Source organism: Vulpes vulpes, chromosome 1 (assembly GCF_048418805.1).
Source record: "Vulpes vulpes isolate BD-2025 chromosome 1, VulVul3, whole genome shotgun sequence".
Lineage (NCBI taxonomy): Eukaryota > Metazoa > Chordata > Mammalia > Carnivora > Canidae > Vulpes > Vulpes vulpes.
The window spans coordinates 142,089,550-142,108,646 of record NC_132780.1 but is presented as its reverse complement, the minus strand read 5'-3'; the positions used below and the strand labels follow the sequence as shown (position 1 = coordinate 142,108,646).

General features: G+C 34.6%; 1 protein-coding gene across 13 annotated transcripts in view; it reads left to right on the top strand.

The window, feature by feature from the left end:
- Positions 1-19,097, top strand: part of SUPT3H (SPT3 homolog, SAGA and STAGA complex component) — a 516,593-nt gene that overhangs the window by 414,817 nt on the left and 82,679 nt on the right. For all 13 annotated transcript variants that reach the window (XM_072733255.1, XM_072733191.1, XM_072733217.1 and 10 more), the window contains 4 exons: positions 1,418-1,530; positions 2,296-2,403; positions 6,604-6,771; positions 15,430-15,540. In XM_072733255.1, the coding sequence (XP_072589356.1) occupies positions 1,418-1,530; positions 2,296-2,403; positions 6,604-6,771; positions 15,430-15,540 (500 nt within the window). The remainder of the gene's footprint in view (positions 1-1,417; positions 1,531-2,295; positions 2,404-6,603; positions 6,772-15,429; positions 15,541-19,097) is intronic.

The window sequence follows — 19,097 nt, the reverse complement described above, 5'->3', positions numbered from 1 at the left end:
TGACTTGCCAAATTGCTGCCTGTTAACTTTGACTTCAGAAGTATTCCACAGATGTTAAACAAGTGTTTGTGAGCTATTGCAGCTTACTAGTTAGATGGAATGTTGCATGTCAGAGAATATGGGAAGATTACGTTAGGGAGATAGCTTTAAGAGGATTATCATAATTCTGCCACAGTTGACAGCTTTGGACTTGTACTTCGATAGCAAGGCTTCAAGTCTTCTGTGATTTATTGAAAAAAAAACTCTTCTATACACAGAATCTATGAAAACTGTATCTGTAAGGATCGAAACATCATGCTTTGAGTGACTTTACATGTTTTAATAGATCCGTAGGACCAGATTAACCAAAAGAATAATCAGTGGATTTTTAAAAAAATTATGTCATAGATGTGATAAAATCTTAACCATCAATCTCTTCCCTGTAGATTACTAGTTAAATTAACAATGTCTAATAAAGGTTCTGCATCAGGTTAAACTCTGTTTAGCACTGTGGCAATTAAGAGATATTTACCAGATGGTTCCACACACACTTGGTACTGTTAGGTATGCAGAGAGACAGGATGCGTGGTGTTTGCCCACAAAAAACTTCTAATATGGTTCGATAAATCATAAGCAGATGTGAAAGGATATCTGATGATATAAGAATTCAGTGAAAGACTAGTGTGGGGAAGTACACGGTACTAGCAGGATTCATGTGAATCAAGGGAGATGGGATGGCATTCCATAGAGGGAAAGGAGCAGGGGTGAACAGAGAGAGGGCTAGACTCAAGGCTAGGTAGCATTTCAGTAGGAAATAATACAAAGACAGGTTGAAATCAATCTGAAGGGTTTTGAGAGTCAGTCTTAGGAATTTGGACATCTTTGTAGTCAGGAAAATGTAATTGCAAGCTTAAGTTTTTTCTACTGTATTCTAAATGTGTGACTTTTTTTAATAATAAATTTATTTTTTATTGGTGTTAAATGTGTGACTTTGAACCTATTCTAGTAACAGACTATTTTGAAATGTATTGCAAATTCAATTTCTCTGTATTCTTTCTCCATCATGGGCTTTTTCTTGCAGGAATTTCTTTCCACCAGAATAAGGTAAAGCTATATCAAGTAACCCCTCTGACTATTGTTAAAACATAAGCTATGGCTAGTCATAGCTTATTCTGACACTGCGAGAAGTGCTAAATATTAAGTCATTTAGTATACTGTGTTATGTAGCAAATAACAAAATCAAAGACCCAAATGCATAAGGAATATCTTGGGGCTTGAATATCTCAACGATAACAAAACTTCAAAAACGTGGTGTTTTATACGCATTGTTTTTCAAACGCAGTTTTCAAGAAATGTATCTTTCATTTTGCAATAGTAATATGCAGTATTAGAACACTTCAAAAACTAAGTTTTCCATATTTGTTTTTTTGATGGCTAGCCAAAAAAGCCTCCAAATTTCGAGACTGGTTGGACTGCAGCAGTATGGAGATAAAACCCAATGTTGTCGCAATGGAAATTTTAGCATATCTAGCATATGAAACCGTGGCACAGGTAAGAATTCTAGTATCTGTAATAGCAGGCCACATGACTGCTTTCTTCTTATCCCTGTTCATGATCAAAGTTCCTCCACCTGCTACTCTACCTGGAATGAGAACAGCCATGAGTTTTATCTTATGATATTATAATCATTTTCTGAAATTTAGTTCAGTTTTGTTTCTTTGTATCTTAAGCCTTGGTGGATGTTAGGGTAAACATGATTCTTGCTTGTAACTTTATCCTAACCAGAAATGGAACCCCATCTCAACATTGAATTCTAAGTACACATCCATCTGCCTTGTTTAGAGATTAATTTTGAGCTTTGAAATCTAGATTTTAAATCTATCTACATATCTAGGAAGGTATGTACAATCTAATGAGTGCTTGCCAAAACCTGAATCTAGAATCACTGCTCTCTGACAGCTTCTCAAAGCATGGTTCTCTGACCACAAACATCAGCTTCTCCTTGCTTCTTGTTTAAAATATAGAATTAGAATCTCAGTGTTTAGAGCACAGAAATCTGTATTTTGAAACACTTCCCTAGTGATTATTAAACAAAGTTTGAGAAGCTCTCCCCTAGAAAGTCAGAATACATTGTTTATATTCATAGGTAGGACCACTTATCAATGAAAGCATATGCTCACATCCACAATACAGATTTTTAGCAGACTGTATTACCAACAACATTTGGAATATATAGCTTTTAGTTTTGCCACTTCAGTTGACATTGGTGATTATTTCCAGCTATGTGATTTTATATTTATTATTCTGATCTTCTAGTTAGTGGACCTTGCTCTTCTTGTGAGGCAGGACATGGTAACCAAGGCAGGAGACCCCTTTAGCCATGCCATTTCTGCAACCTTCATTCAGTATCACAATTCTGCTGAGGTAAGTAGCAAAAAATCTATCTTTGACACCTCTATGGATTTTTCATGTGTCTAGTGTTTACATTAGTAGTTCTTTGAAAAAGATGATGTAGGAATGTATAGCCTTTAATCAGAAATCTTAACACACTCAACATTCAAACAGTTACCGAGTACCTCCTCTGTTCCCGGTCTTAACAATCCACTTAATACAATTATTTTTTCACCTTTTTCTTGCCTTTCTTAGTCCCTAGCCCTTCAGTAAAAGAAGGATAGTTGGAGCACGCCTCTTTTCCATGGGAAGTGAACAACTGATTTGGGCAACTGAACAATTAGAGAATAGTTCTTTATTTCTTTGTGCCCCAAAGACAAGAGAATCATTATTATTCCTGTCCTAATAACTCCTGACATTTATTAATATTTGTATTTCCAGTTCTTGACCTATCTCTAAACATTATTTAAAGAAGCATGGCCCCATTTATTCTCCATATTCACCCTGGCCCTATCATGTGAGGATCACATCCTTTGTGACCAGTTTGTGTTGCTGGGATCTCCACCTACAAGGGTTATAAAGTCATCTTGCCAACTTTAAAGCATCGTGCAATAACTCTGTACCATTTGTAGTATAAGAAAATTTCTCTGTGAGCAGCATGTGCCTACAACCGAGAAATGTAGTTTCATCTATTCAATAAATTTGCTGATATTTGACCCTTTTTACTGGCATAAATAACAATTTCATGTAATTCAGTCTAATAACCATAGAGAAGGCAGCAAGGAGGTTAGGTTAATATCTACCTGCATAAGTGTTAAGTGAACTTTGGCTCCAGTTGGGTGAAATGTGTAACTTGAAAATGTCTAAGCCCTTATGAGAATCTGACAAAAACTATAAACCCTGTCTCCATAAGCACACTTACATACAGACTTTGTACAGAATTTCAGGGTGTTTGTAGATCCTCTGAAATCATCTATGAATCTAAGCAATCTGTGAACCTGACAGACCCCAAGTAAGTATCTCTGCTCTAGGGTACTTAGAAAATATATAAAGATATAAACCAATATATCTTATTTCAAGCCAAAGTTTAACATCTCTTTGTGCCCCTTGGAGAATCAGATTGGCTTGGAATCCAAGTAGAAATTAAAATGTTTATGCCCATTAAAAATCCATTTTTTTTCTTAGAAAAGATCATACATCATTATCAGTCATCATTCTTTAAAAGTCCCTAAAGTTTACCCAGTTGATTAAACACTTTGTTTTCTTTATGTTACAAACCCAAATTACGATGTCAAAGAACACCCTTTAAAAATATCTTTGGTACATGTTCACTTTATGAATATGCGTATAAGTATGCTTTTCATTAACATCAGACAAATTTGTTGTAACATTTCTAATTGAAGAAATTTACAGTGAACATAACAAGCCTAGTTTTCCCTCAGCATTCAAGGGATTGCTTGCATGGCTAGGAAAACTCTTTATTTCCCTTCTTTCTTGGTTCTCCAGGGTGGCCAAGCTGCCCTGGGCAACTGCTCAGCAACCACAGCTGCTGCTCCCAGCTACCCAGCAGTTAAGAAAAATGGCCTGTGTGTGCTGAGTTTCCCGGGCTCTCTGGGAGGCGGGAGCAGGAGTGTCGGAAAGCATCCTGACTAAATATGTTAGTAAAGCCTCAAACGTTTCTCTGGCCTTCCAGACACCTCTCCCCCTGTGCGACTGGCGATCAAAATGAACATTCAGAGGGACTGGAAATCTTTCTGCCCTTTATTACCTGACAAAACACAGAGAATGGCCACTCTAAAGTAGGAATCTTACTCATCAACATTACAAACCTAGTAGCCAACATCAAGGGCTTGCTCTAAGGGCTTTACCAGATTGGGAAAAAAAGGGGGACTCTGAAGACTTACCAGGTCTGTATTCAGAGAGAAAGAACATTCTTGAAAAATCAAGGAGAGAAAGAAAGAAGAAAGAAAGAAAGAAAGAAAGAAAGAAAGAAAGAAAGAAAGAAAGAAAGAAGAAAAGAAAAGAAGGAAGGAAGGAAGGAAGGAAGGAAAAAAAGAAAGAAGGAAAAAAAGGAAGGAAGGAAGGAAGGGAAGGAAGGAAGGAAGGAGAGAAAAAGAAAGAAAGAAAGAAAGAAAGAAAGAAAGAAAGAAAGAAAGAAAGAAAGAAAGAAAGAAAAGAAAGAACAAACAGAGAATTCAAGATAGCATATATGCTAATTTCTAGATGAGTGGCATAGACCAGAAGCATAAATGTAAAAACAAACTAACTGCAAAGAACCTGGGAGAGGAAGCTTGTGTTCAGGGAGAATAGAACTTTGACGGAGATGGTAAAAGTGGAGAAAAGGCTCTAGGCCTCAGAGGCAGCATAGATGTAACTGTACGTGGGAGAAACAAAACTCTCATTAAAATATTCAAGCAAAGGATTCATGGTGGGGAGAGGGATCAGATTAGAAAATTGAGCATTAGGCCCGTAGAGTTACGGAATAGTGGAAGGTTTCTTGGCTGCTAAAGGGTGTTGAGTTCAAATAGTGTTTTGAGAAGATCCAAAGGGGGGTCCTGCATACAACGGATAGGGATTGGGAGCTCTCGAGGCATGGAGTTAATACATAATATATTCTCTTTTAAAGACTATTATTTTTGAATACTAAACATGTGAAGAACCAAGCTAGTTCAGCTTGGGTTCTCAGATTGGTAGGTTTAATATTAATTGAAGTTAATTTATTTAAAGATTTATTTATTTACTTATTTATTTTGTGGGAGGGAGGGGCAGAGGGACAGGGAAAGAGAATCCCAAGCAGACTCCACATTGGGCATGGAGCCCAACACAGGGCTCAATCCCAGGACCCTAAGATCACCATCTGAGCTAAAACCAAGAGTCGGATACTTAACCAGCTATGTCCCCCAGGCACCCCAGTTGAAGTTAATTTTTATATTTTTTTCTAACATATGGTTTATGCACAGGAAGCAGTGATCTCTTAGAGTTATCTTTTTTTCCTAAGAATCACTCATGCCAAAATTAGGCTTATTCCTCTTGTTTGATAATGTTCCTAGGCAGGCAAATCAAAGAAATACTTTTATTTCTTTAAAAACCTTTTTATTTTAAAATAATTTTTAGATTTATAGAACCATTGCAAAGATAGTGCAGAGTTCCAATATTTTTTTCACCAGCTTCCCTTAAACTTGTTCATTTCTTATTTTAAATAAATAATACAATTCTCAACAGACCAATAGATAAGATATACTTTTGAAGCCAATATGTGTGTTTCAGCCAAATATTTTACAAAGTTTAGCATAATTATTTAAATATAAGTACATTATAGAGAAATGTAGACTAACATAATATGGTTTAGTATAGTTGGTAGGATAAGGAAAATGTGGATTAGTAATACCATATATGAAAAAGACTTATAGACTTTTATTAACCTGTAAATTCCTTAGGAACCAATATTGTGATGTTACTGATAAGAAAACTTTTTTTGCCTTGTGTTTAGGCACTGTCCTAGAGGATGGACATTGACACAGTAGAGCATGTCTAAAGGAGAGTAATTAGAAGGTGAAAAAACATGAAATCATGTCTCATAGGAAGTAGTTGAAGGAATTTGAGGCAGTTTGACCTATAAAAGAAAAGAGGCTGAGAAAGGTAATAGTCCTCAAATATTTGAAGTGCATCTCCATGAAAGAGAACAGACTTGAAGTCATAGTCAAAGAAACCAGTTATGTTGGCAAAATGAACTCCAATAAAAAAATTTTAAAAAAAGAAAAAAGAAACTAGATAGAAATGAGGGATATTATGAAAGAAGGAAGGAACTAGAAATGGAAGGTTCTGGAGGTATCCATAGTGACCCTCAGGCACTGAGTTTGAGTCACTGGTAGAAAGTGATTCCCACTGATACAAATAATGGATGGCACCCAGTTTGGGGAGAGAATTTAGAGGTGCCTTTTGAGACATGTAACAAAACTTGCAAGTAGAAATCTCTGTCTAGCAAAATCAGCAGAAATTTGAGAGGCTGTATCTGTGAAATCCTGATTTTATCTAAATGATTAGAGAGATTAAAAATTAACATATTTAGACCAACAGGGGCAAGATGAAGTATCATTTCTGTGGACTGGATAATAAATAGTATCTTGATATTTGTAAGCTTCAAAAATTATTGAATTCAGGAGATATTACACAAAATTGAATATTAGTGAAATTCCTGGTCACTCAATTTCAAAAGCACATCTCTTTGGGCAGGGGTCTTGCATGAAGTCCTACCCAGAATCTCCTGAGAACACACCTCCTCCCACACCAACAGCTCCATCAGCTGGATCACAGCACTCAGGGAAAACTGCATCAGGATCCCTGGGGAATGGGAGTGCTGGACAAGACTCAGCTAAAACCAAACAAAGGAAAAGAAAAAAGGTCAGTGATCATTTTTTTTCCGTTTTTGTTGTTGTTGTTGTTGTTGTTGTTTTTGTTTGTTTGTTTTTCAGTGCAGAGTGGATAAAGTTGAGTTTGCTTCAGAGATATGGAAAGTATAGTCTATTTTTCTCATAGTTTGAATTTTTAGAAATAGCCAATTTATGCTTTACCATACTTAATGACTTCTACTCAGACTTTTTTAAATAGCTTTCTTCTGGATAAAGCAAGATACTGATTTTTTTCTAACATTTTATTATAAAAATATTCAAACATACAAAAATATTAGAATTCTATATTTAACATCATACATCTGCCATCTAGATTCCACAGTGAACATTATAATACTACATTTACTGTATTACCTACATATTTATGTATTTACATTTATTATATCTATGTATCTAATTATTCTTTTGTCCATCTGTCAATTCATCCTTTTTTTTTTTTGCTACATTTCAAAGTAAGCTATAGATATACTAAATGTACACTTCATGGCTTAACACTTCATTATGTATATAATTTGTTTATGGTTCTTTTTTTTTGTAAGGTATACACTGTGAACTACTCATTTGTTAAGCATACCATTTGATGAGTATTGACAAATGTATAAACCTATCATTTTCTAAACCCTTCTCAAGATATAAAACATTATCATCAGTTCAGAACATTCCTGTATGCCTCTTCCCAGTCAGTTCCTGCCACCACAGAAAGGCAATCATTGTCCTGATTCTTTCATCATAAATTAGTTTTTTGTTGTTGTTGTTGTTGTTGTTTTTTAATTAATTTTTATTGGTGTTCAATTTACCAACATACAGAAAAACACCCAGTGCTCATCCCGTCAAGTGTCCACCTCAGTGCCCGTCACCCATTCCCCTCCAACACCCGCCCTTCTCCCCTTCCACCACCCCTAGTTCGTTTCCCCAAGTTAGGAGTCTTTATGTTCTGTCTCCCTTCCTGATATTTCCCAACCATCCTAGAACATCATATAAAGAAAATGTAGTATATATACTGTTTTGAGTGAAATTTCTTTCACTCAGAATTGTTTTTGAAATTTGTCTTTCAATGTAAGTGTTTTAATTTATTCCTGCTTAATGCTGAGTAATGTGTTGTGTATGAATATATCAATGTATTTATTCTTATTTTGGTGGACACCTTAAGCTGTTTTCAGTTTTTGAGATGTGCCTTCATTTCTCTTAGATTAATAGCTAAGAATGAAATTACTGAGTCACAGAATATGTGTTTGGTTTTTATTTTTTAAATTTATTTTTATTTTTTAAAGATTTTATTTATTTATTCATGAAAGACACAGAGGGAGAGAGAGGCAGAGACACAAGCAGAGGGAGAAGCAGGCTCCATGCACAGAGCCTGATGTGGGACTCGATCCCGGGACTCCAGGATCACGCCCTGCGCCAAAGGCAGGCACTCAACTGCTGAGCCATCCAGGTGTTCCTGTGTTTGGTTTTTAAAGAAACTCTTCAGTAGAAGACTTTTTTTCCCCAAAAAATGTTTGTGTCATTATACTTCCACCTGCAGTACATGAGACTTCCAGTTGTTTCACACGTTCATCAGGTTTGGTATTATCATTGTTTTTATTTTTAACCATTCTAATGGATATCTAATAGTGACTCATTATACTTTGAGTTTGCATTTCCTGGAAATTCAACATATTTATTGACATGGTTAGATATAGGTCAACTATTTTGCTATTTATTTTTTGCTTGTTCTATTTTTGATTCTCAGTTTTTCTTGTCTTATTTTGGGTTATGTACTCTCTAAGAAACTTATTTTAATTCATTTACTTGTTTCTTAGTGATACCTCTTTGCATCATTTTTTCAGTGGTTATGCTAACGATTATAATATATCCTTAAATTTTCAGTGTTGTACTACTTACATAAAATTTGAGACTCTTGGGCAGCCCGGGTGGCTCAGCGATTTAGTGCCACCTTCGGCCCAGGGCCTGATCCTGGAGACTGGAGATCAAGTCCCATGTTGGGCACCCTGCATGGAGCCTGCTTCTCCCTCTGTCTGTGTTTCTGCCTTTGTGTTTATGTGTGTGTCTGTGTGTGTGTGTCATGGATAAATAAATAAAATCTTTTAAAAAAGTTTGAGACTCTTATAAGACTTCATATATATATATATATATATATATATATACACACACAAATCACATAATACATATACATAATACATAACTATAAATATATTTATATAAGTAAATATTTATGCTATAGTGCTATACATCTTACATCTTCATGTTATAAACTATAATACTACTTATGCCTTAAATAATCGAATGTATTTCAATGAAACTAAGAAAAAAAAAAACTAACATTTACCATTCCCACTATTCTTCATTTTTCTCTTTCTTTTTCTTTGTCTCTGTCTCTCTTTGTTTTCCTCAGACTTACTTCTGGTATTATTTTCCTATTTTGTTCTACTTAATTTTATTTTAGCATTTTTATGGAGCAGGTTGGCTGGTGATGGTTTCTCTTAGTTTTCATATTTCTGAAAATATCCTTTTTCATTTTTAGAAGATATTTTCACTGGATATAGAATTCAGTACTTTAATGATATCATTCTACTGTTTTCTGGCATCATTGTTTTAATCATATGTCAGTAGTTTGTATTATTGTTTCTGTGTTTGTAATGTGTTATTTCTTTCTGGATGCTTTCAGGATTGTATCTTTTTTTGTTGTTTTTCAGCAGTTTGACATGCTATCCACACACAGACATGGTTTTCTTTGTATGTGTCCTGCTTAGGGTTCATTGAGCTTCTTGAATATTTGTTTGTGTCTTTAACCATTTGGGGGAAATTTTCAGCAATTACTTCTTGAGATATTTTTTTTCTGCTTCATTCACTATTTCTTCTCCACTTCAGAGATCCTAAGTTCATATTTGTTAGTTACTTTGATATTGCTCCACAGGTGCCTATTTAATTTTTCTATCAATCTTTTCTCTCTGTTCTTTAGGTTGGATACATTCTCTTGCTGTGTCTTTATGTTCCAGACTCAACTGTCAGCTCCAATCTGTTTTACCCATGAAATAATTCTCTTTGTGATACTTTATTCTATAGTTTTATAATTTCCCCTTGATTTCTTTTTAGTTTTTATGTTTTTTTTATTTGTCATTTATTGCAGGTTTATTTTCTTTTATATTCTTGAGTATAATTATAACAGCTACTTTAAAATCCCACATTGATCAGTTAATATCTGGGTTATTTTATTCTCCATTGAGTGTAAGTCAAACTTTCTTTGAGACTCAGTGGAGACCAAAATAATGCCTCCTCTCTCAGTTAGTTCTTCCTCATCAATTTCATACATTGTTGCATGTCTAGTAATTTTCAATTATATCCTGGACATCATGGGTAATAAGTGCTAGAGATTTTGTGTTCTGTTATATTCCTGTGAAGAATTGTTGGTGTTAATAGTGGTAGTGATGTAGGTATGTGAGTTAGGCAGGCGCTTTGCTATTCTACACTAAACTCTAAACTTCAAACTCAAACTCCTCTTCATTGACAGCAGCCAGAATCTCGCCTCAGTTCACTTAGCTTTAACTGGATTTCTTGGATTCAGTACCACAGACAAATAGATTTGGGTAAAGTTTGTATGCTGAATTTGGGGCTTTCCTTCTTTGATTTTGCCCTTTTTTGGTATTTCCATCCTGACTTTGTACCTACTTTGGGTGCCCTTAACTCTGGCCTATATTTCTTAAAGTCTCTAAGGTCATATGTGAACTATACTGAGTAGGGCCTGCCATTATACCAAAAAAGTAAAAACAGGAAACTCAAGACACTGCCATTATCTTCTTCTTCTTCTTCTTCTTCTTCTTCCTTTTTTTTTTTTTCTATTCTCTTATTCTAAATATAGGCACTCCCCTTTCCAGTATCTGCCTGGTTTTGATCAGTCTCTATCACTTCCATGTTCTTGTTTTTTATAATTCATCTAAATTGATACTATTATCTAAAACTCAGAGAACCATTTGCCATTACAAGTAGTAGAGCCATTCCAAGATATAATTTTATAATGGTAGTAAGCAGATTTTAGGTTTAGCTTCATATCTGGGTTCCTCTTCCATTTATAAAACAACAGAACTCAGTGCTTATTTATTGGGGGGAAATTTGAAGTATAAGGAACTTCTAATGTGAAGTAGTTTTAAATAATTTTAGCTATAGTGCTCCAGCTCACTCAGTAACTAAAACTAGGATAACAAAGTGTTACCTAAAAGACCTCTTCAGTGGACTTGCTTTACTAAGTATATAAGAAAAAGTTGTAATTAACCTGATATAATTATGCCTACATACATAAAAAATTTAAGGATCTCAAAGACATATATTTTTTTCTAATAAATATTTAAACATTTCTCTCCTAATCTTGTTGAAAGCTATTACATTAGAGTTGTTTTATAGCAAAGGTTTCCTGAGTAAATTAAGTATTAGCTTAGTTCATATCTGAATTCTTATAAATTCAAAATCAGTGACATCAGAATAATGTCCCACTTTAAAGCTATTAATTATTTCTCTGTTTATTCCTCCAAATCTTTCTACATTCAGACTCTTGCTGTGTTTTCATTTTTACTCCCTAGAAACTTCCACTATGGTGGTGACATGGTACAGTTTATTCTACATAAAATAATTAAGCCTCTATATACCAGCTATGTGTCCTAGAAGCCAAGAGATCTGATGTATAGCCATACTGATACTGTCACTATAATCTTGGGCATGTCCTTTATCTTCACTTTCTCATCTATAAAATAGGTTGGGATTTGGAAGAGTTTAGAATAGATGTTATCTTACATTCCTTCCAGATTTAATAATGTATGAATCCTTAAATTTAGTTATTCTCTTGTCTTCTCCTTAAGTAGTTTTTCTAGCTTTAATTTCCTTAAAGAAAAGAGTTTTCTAGTTATGTAGAATACAGTTTTAGCAATTAACATCTCAATTAAACTTTGAAATTAGGAAATTAACTATTAAAATTAACTATATCATATACTGTAACCTTTGGCCAAAGAATGGCCCATCTTCATCTGAAAAGAAATCCTCCATAAACATGAAACTCTGAGAAAACTATGTGTACAACAGTGAGTAGAAGGAAGACACTTGCCAGTCAGATTACATATCAACCTTTATGGTCCATGAGTAGTAAAAGTAGTAGTAGTAGTAGTACTAATCTTTCATTCACTCCAATCTGAGATGTTACTCTGTAAGAATGAATGTTTCAAGTTTAACAAAAGATCTAGTCCACAATTATGTGGAAAGAATAAGTGGCAATTATCTGAGCTTCCAGGTCCTTCTTTATAAATTTGGATTTCCCTAGCAAGGGAAAGGCTGAGAAAAGATAGGATAGTTTAACTTGCCAACAATTTTTTTAAAGCATCAAGACAAGTATAGGCATTTGTAAGAGATCCAGCAGCAACAGAAGTTTCAATATAGCTTCCTTGGACCACAGTTGAGAGTTCAAACTGCTGAGAAATTTTATTCAGCATAAGCCAGCAAGGATAAGCAGAGGCACAGTGCTCAAATCCAGGGATGTTAGAATTCCATATAATACTTACTCTCCAGTACCCAGCATCAGCTTCTGGATGAAAAGACACACGTAAGATGAAGTGGAAGCGTAAGAGAATAGAGTATGAATGCAGCCATGAGGAAAAGGACCTGACATACAAGAAAGAACTTTACCAAGCAGCCTGTACTTGATTCCAGGAAATAATCTACTTTAGCAGAGATTTCAGCACTCTTTAGACTCAGTATGTTGTCAAATATAGGTTTCATCTTTGAAAATTTGAAAATAAAGAATATCCTATTAAGTGTAGGCATACTCAAAATAGGAAAGATGAACTGGTATATGAATTTAGCACTCTTCAAATGTGTTCACAGCACATAAAAGATTTTTAAATATTAGAAGACAAATATATAAATGCTTATTCTTCTGAAACAATTTTGAAGAATATTAACAAAATGCTAGAGTCACTGTGAATTAAAAAGTCTCAACTTGGTATGAATTTTGAGTTTAAATGAGTTAAAAATACCTTGGTGAAGGCCTGAATGTTGACAAAAAATGTGAAGAGGTCTGTTGAGGTGGAAGCAACACTGGAAATAAATCATTTCAGATTTAAGGGTTCCCTTCCAAAGAACTCATGGGCAAGTCAAGAAAGTGTAGAAGTGCATATGGCAACTTCATGCTGTTTGCAGTTGCTTAATTATAGCAAACAAACCTGAAATTAACAAAACAGAAAAATCTAATATTTTTCACAACATTGAGTATTTCCATTTTTATGTAAGTTAACTTCATCTTTTTGGAAAAGATCACAATTCAACCATAAGTTTCTAGCTTATGCTTCCCTCAGTGTTCTGAAATCCCATTTGATTATCATGCCAGAGGTCCTGAGAGATTTTGACCAGATGTTCTATCTTTTGACCAAATGTTTTATCTTTTGATAAAAACCAAATTTATTTCGGAAAGACAGGAAGAGTAGAATCTTAGATTGGCCATGGAGGAAAGACTTGAAAAACAAACCCAAGCTGCAAGGAGAAAGGAGATGCCATAGAGGAACTTTCCACCTGACATGTAATATGCAGAATATTGACCTTCTTGATGTCTCTGTTTTGTATTTCCACTTGAGTTTCCACTGGAAAACTCAACTCTAGATCCAGCTAAATATTTGCATTCATTTCCACAAATGATGGAATGCCTCAACCATTAATGAATCTTTATTAGTCATTTTCATCTTTTGGGGCCAGATGGACTCAGAAAAGGACCTTTACCCTCATCATACCTGATAATTGCATTTCTTCTAATATATTCCAGGTGACACAAAGCATTTGGAATAAGAACTGAAAAAGCACTCCAAAGAAAAAAATCCTGTGTACTTTTTTATCAGTGCCAAGTGAAGGATTGAGATAACAGTTTATGTTGTTGTGGGCATAGCAGTTCTGTTATTCAGAGTGTTGTTGGAATGAAATTGAGGATGCTCTAGAGTCAATTCCTATTTGCTTATTTCATATCTTTTTAAAATAATAAAAATAAGATCTGCTTTGTTTTATATTTTATATCTTATTTCAGGTTCAGCTTGGATAATTAGCTGATGCTCTCATTGAATGAGAATTTTTCATTTTTTTTTACTAGTTCTGAGAAAACCACACATGAGGTACAGAAAATACATATGAAAAGTACAGAAGGATATACAATTAAAAATGTATATTCTAGTCCCTGTCCTGTAGACACCCATTTAGCCTCCAAGAGATAAGGAGTATTACTGATTTTTGGTATACCCTTGCAAAATATAGTCTATGCTTAAATGAGTATGTAATGTTCAGCCTTTTAAAAAAATAAATGGTAACATAGTGCCACCCAAGTGGATACCTTGCATTTTCTCACACAGTACATCTTAGGGATAGTTCCATGGGAGTGTGCATGGAACTCCCTTGTTGTTCTTGGTGGTTGCTATAGTTTCATTAAATGGATGTATCATAATTTATTTTAGTGTTCCCTCATTGTTGAACGTTTAGTTAATCAATCCTAGTAATTCTGCAGTGAGTGTGTGTTTATATGTGTGTGATAGATATATAGGTATATAAAATTTTGTACCTGTGTAATATATCTGTAGGACAAGTTCTTCAATGTGAAACTGGGTCAGAAATGATTGTGCATTTTCATTTGATAAGATTTTGTCAAATTACTATCCATAGAGGTCATACTAGTTATACTCCTACAAGGAATTATAAAAGTGATAATTGTAGTAATTATCAGCAAAACAAATAATTATTATGTGACTTAAGTAATACACAAACTAGTGTTTCTTTCTTTTGATTCTTTAATGTTAATGACTGGCATCTGGCATCCATTGCAGTTTAAAGCAATTATAATTATTATCCCAGTTTGACAGATGAGGAAACCAAAGCACAGAGATATTGCATAACTTGACAGAACTGGTAACTGATAAGATCTGGATCAGGTATTTGGGAAACCAGAGCCTGCAACTGAACTTAAATCATATAACACACATTTCTTCAACTGGTATCCATACTCTCTTTGCAAATAATCTTTCTCTTCCTTGTATCTTTTTGTACTTTCAAACCTTACTTTTACACATGAAGCCAATGAAAATAGAAAGGTTTTGTTTTATTTTGTTTTTGCCCTGAGGACACCTAGAAAATTAGGAACCAAGTTAAAATGATCATTTATGACAGCCCCCTGTATTACAGATAAATATATAGCAATTTTATATTTTTCACTTTAAAATTGATGACCCTCATGTTATTTCAGAAATATGCCCAACAAGCTCCCAAGAAACATTTATAATAATAAATGTTCAAATGTTTTTTAAAAAAATAGCTTCCTGTGGTTCTTTCAACAATCCCATGACACTTCTCATCTGCACACGAGTGGCTATATTCTTCGGTACCTTGACATGCAGGCCTAGGTGAAATATTGTGGGCATAAAAATTGCATTTGGTAGGTCTGCTAGGAAGGGGTCATGTAAAAGTCATCTTTGATTTGTTAATGGAATCTTTTTTTTAAATGTAGAGTATGGCAGCAGGAACATGCATCCTAAAGGGAGAAAAACATCCATTTTATAAAAGTTTATTTTCATATTTTATACACTGTAGTTCTGTTGTGTGTTTTTGATTTAGTAACAATTTATGTGTTTTTCTGTCGCAGAGCACTGCGGCCTGTGGTGTTGAGGCTCACAGCGATGCCATCCAGCCCTGCCACATCAGAGAGGCCGTCCGACGCTACGGCCACAAGATTGGCCCCCTTTCCCCATTCACAGTACGTAATAACAGAGTTATAAAAAGTTATATTTATAATCTGAAAGAATTTTGATTTTCAAGTGGTCAAATGAAGAAGCAATGGAATTGTTGAAAGCAATTTGTGGTGACGGTAATTTTGTTGTATAAAAGTGGCATAATTCTCTTGGGAAATAAAAGTTAGTCATTTTTGTCTCTTTTTGGAAGGATGATTCTTTTCTACAAAATATTATTTTCTTTCAATTACAAATTATGCTTTTTTTGTTGGGGCTTATATTTTCTATTTTTCAAAGCTTAGGTTTATAAAACTTTTTTGTCAAATTATATGTATCCAAATATTGCTAGAAGCACTTTATATTTTAAAATTGGTTAGATTGGCAATACCACTTCTATCAGATGTCCTGCTCCTAAACATACTTTGAGTTGGAAGAAGAAGAAATGATTTCTTCACTGGCTTTGAAGTAGGCTGAAATGCAGATAGTCTTTCACATCTTCAAATGGTTTTAAAGCTTATAATCAGAGTTTGTTGTTTTTTTTTTTAAATGGAGAATTAAAGACTTTATATTTCAACAGCTTAAAGAAAGTGTGTGTGTGTGTGTGTGTGTGAGTGTATGTTTTAATTAAGTGCTCATCTTGTTGCCTTTTTTTAAAAAAATCTTTATTCATGTTAATAGAACTTTCTCCAAGTCTTCCACTGTTTATGAGGCACCGGTTTGATTTTCAGAACATGAGGTTGGATTTAAGACTGAGGAACAGTAGAATTTACTGTTTGTTTGGTTTCTTCATATTCACTTCTGCTTTAATATACCAAAGCAGAGTATGTACATATAACATCAACATACATACATACATACATACATACATACATAAGTATAACATAGTATGTGTTTTCTCCTAGGAGTGGATTTTACTATTATCTATTGATAAAAATCATGATTTCTTCTACATTAGATCATCTCCTTTTTCCCTGTGTTTTAGTTAAAGGGAATACTTTCTTTCCATTCTTTATTTTCATTAGCTAATTGTATGGGTATCTCATTGTGACAGCAAGCATGTATCAGAAACTTTTTATGTATGTCTCCAGAAGCTTTTTTTAATGGTAACTATTATTTCCACTTGCGTTTAGCATTTAAAATCTGTCTTCTATATTATGAGAACATGATTTCAATACTGCCAATGAAAGCAATATATACTTCTGCATGAATATTTTTAGATTATTGCAATTGAAAAGGCAGAATGAAATCAGATATCTCTTGTTTTATTTTTTTCTGCAAGATAGGTGAGACTATTTTGAGTGATGAGCCAAAAGAAAGATGAAATTTAGAAAAATAGAAGATGATTGGAAGAATTTAAAAACTGAAATTGAAAGAGCCATCTTCTAACAAAGGATTAAACATATCAAGTCCGTATTTAAGAGCCAAATAATAACTAAAAGATTGAGGCAATGGAATGGAAAGAGAAGGAAAAGGAGGCAGTGTTAGTAATAATCTAGAAGGCATTAAAGAGTAGCAAGGAGAAGCTGGATTTTTGAGAAAGAACCTAAAATGGTAACTAAAATAATAGATAAAATTACATGAAAGAACATGTATCTAATATAAGGGGGAATCTCCCTATCATAAAGTCTTTGATATTTCCTTAAGAGGAAGAGGAAGCAGTAGCTGCTTCATTCTTCCATGTTTTTTGTACTTCACCACACTGAACAGATTATTTAACCATCTTAGTTGATGACATTGTGTGCATGTGTTTGTAAGTGTATTCATTCCTTCATGTCTAACTGGTACTCTGTTATTCATGTAATGTTGCTTTTATTTACATGGTCAGAAAATATACTTGAAACTAAGCTCAGATATAGTTTAAGCTAATTTTCATCTAATAAACATATAACAATTATGCTCTTCTAAGTTAATGGTACAATTGTAAAATGCTCAATTTAAATAGATCTGGAAAAATAGAACACATAAACCATGACCTGGAAGGTTCACTTAACCACTGCCAGAATGACAGCAAATGGTAAAAAATCACCAGAGAGGGGCATCCGCATTTTTATCACTCCTCAGAAAGGACCCACTTTGAGAGGTCTGCTTCATTACCTAGAGCTATAATAATCTGCCCGGCCTGCAGGACTGAATGTGCCTACTCTGTCTTATATTATGATTAATATGATCTAACTGTTTTAGACACAGCTTCACGGTATACATAACAATAGATAAATCTTCCCTCTTTTTCACCTGAAGTATCATTGACACACATTAGTTTCAGGCATACAACAAGATGATTCAGCATCCCTGTATATCATGCTGTGCTCACCACAAGTGTAGCTACCATCTGTCACAATACCATTGACTATATTCCCTGTTCTGTACCTTTCATAAATCTGCCTTTTAAATTAGTTAAGAATTCTCTTTAAAATGGGAGAGATTTGCAGACTATGTATCTAACATTATGGCCATCCTGCCCTGGCTCCACAGACCTTCAGCTGCTAAAAGGAGGTGCTTCTGATGGGGGTGGGGATGTTTATATCCAGTTTCCTGATGCCCACTTCTGGAGATCATACTTCATGCTGCACTAGGGACTCTTTGCCACCCAGGCTTTGAGTGGCAACTTGTAAGAAGAGAGAAGACGGGCAACCTGGGTGGCTCAGTGGTTTTAATGCCGCCTTTGGCCCAGGGCATAATCCTGGAGACCTGGGATCGAGTCCCACGTTGGGCTCCCTGCATGGAGCCTGCTTCTCCCTCTGCCTGTCTCTCTCTCTCTCTCTCCCCCTCCCTCTCTCCTCTGTCTCTCATGAATAAATAAACAAAATCTTTAAAAGAAAAAAAAAGAGAGGAGGAAAATGGTTTGCCTCTATAGTAACCATAGATCAAGACCTAAATTTTCATACAGAAAGGCTGAGCTCGGTTACCTCCAGCATAACATTTCCTGCATAAACTAAAATGTTCATGAGCAACTAGTTTATATTTATGAATCATAGAGATTTTGTCTATGTACCTTGTAATTCCAAATCTAAAGTGCTTGTCTGATGTATTTGTAGATGTGATATCTAATTTAGAATATCCATAACTTGGGATCCCTGGGTGGCGCAGCGGTTTGGCGCCTGCCTTTGGCCCAGGGCGCGATCCTGGAGACCCGGGATCGAATCCCACGTCGGGCTCCCGGTGCATGGAGCCTGCTTCTCCCTCTGCCTGTGTCTCTGCCTCTCTCTCTCTCTCTGACTATCATAAATAAATAAAAATTTAAAAAAAAAATTAGAATATCCATAACTTGATTCATGTGTAGCAATTCCCAATAATTGGGAATGGATTTTGAAAATTAAAATAACAACCAGTATGTTACGCAGAAATTTAATTACAATATCAATCAATAAACCAGTAAAATTCTGCTTTTAGTGAGTCATCACCCTGTCTCCTACTGTATTATGACTTTTGACATAATGTTATACAAAATCACAACTTGATCAATTTCAGAACTACAGAACTAATTCTTTATGCAACTTCATTGCATAAAGAATTGTGAGCTCTTCACCTTGGGAATTAGTTGAAATGATAGAAGACAAGACTGATTGAAGCCGTGTTAGGTGGA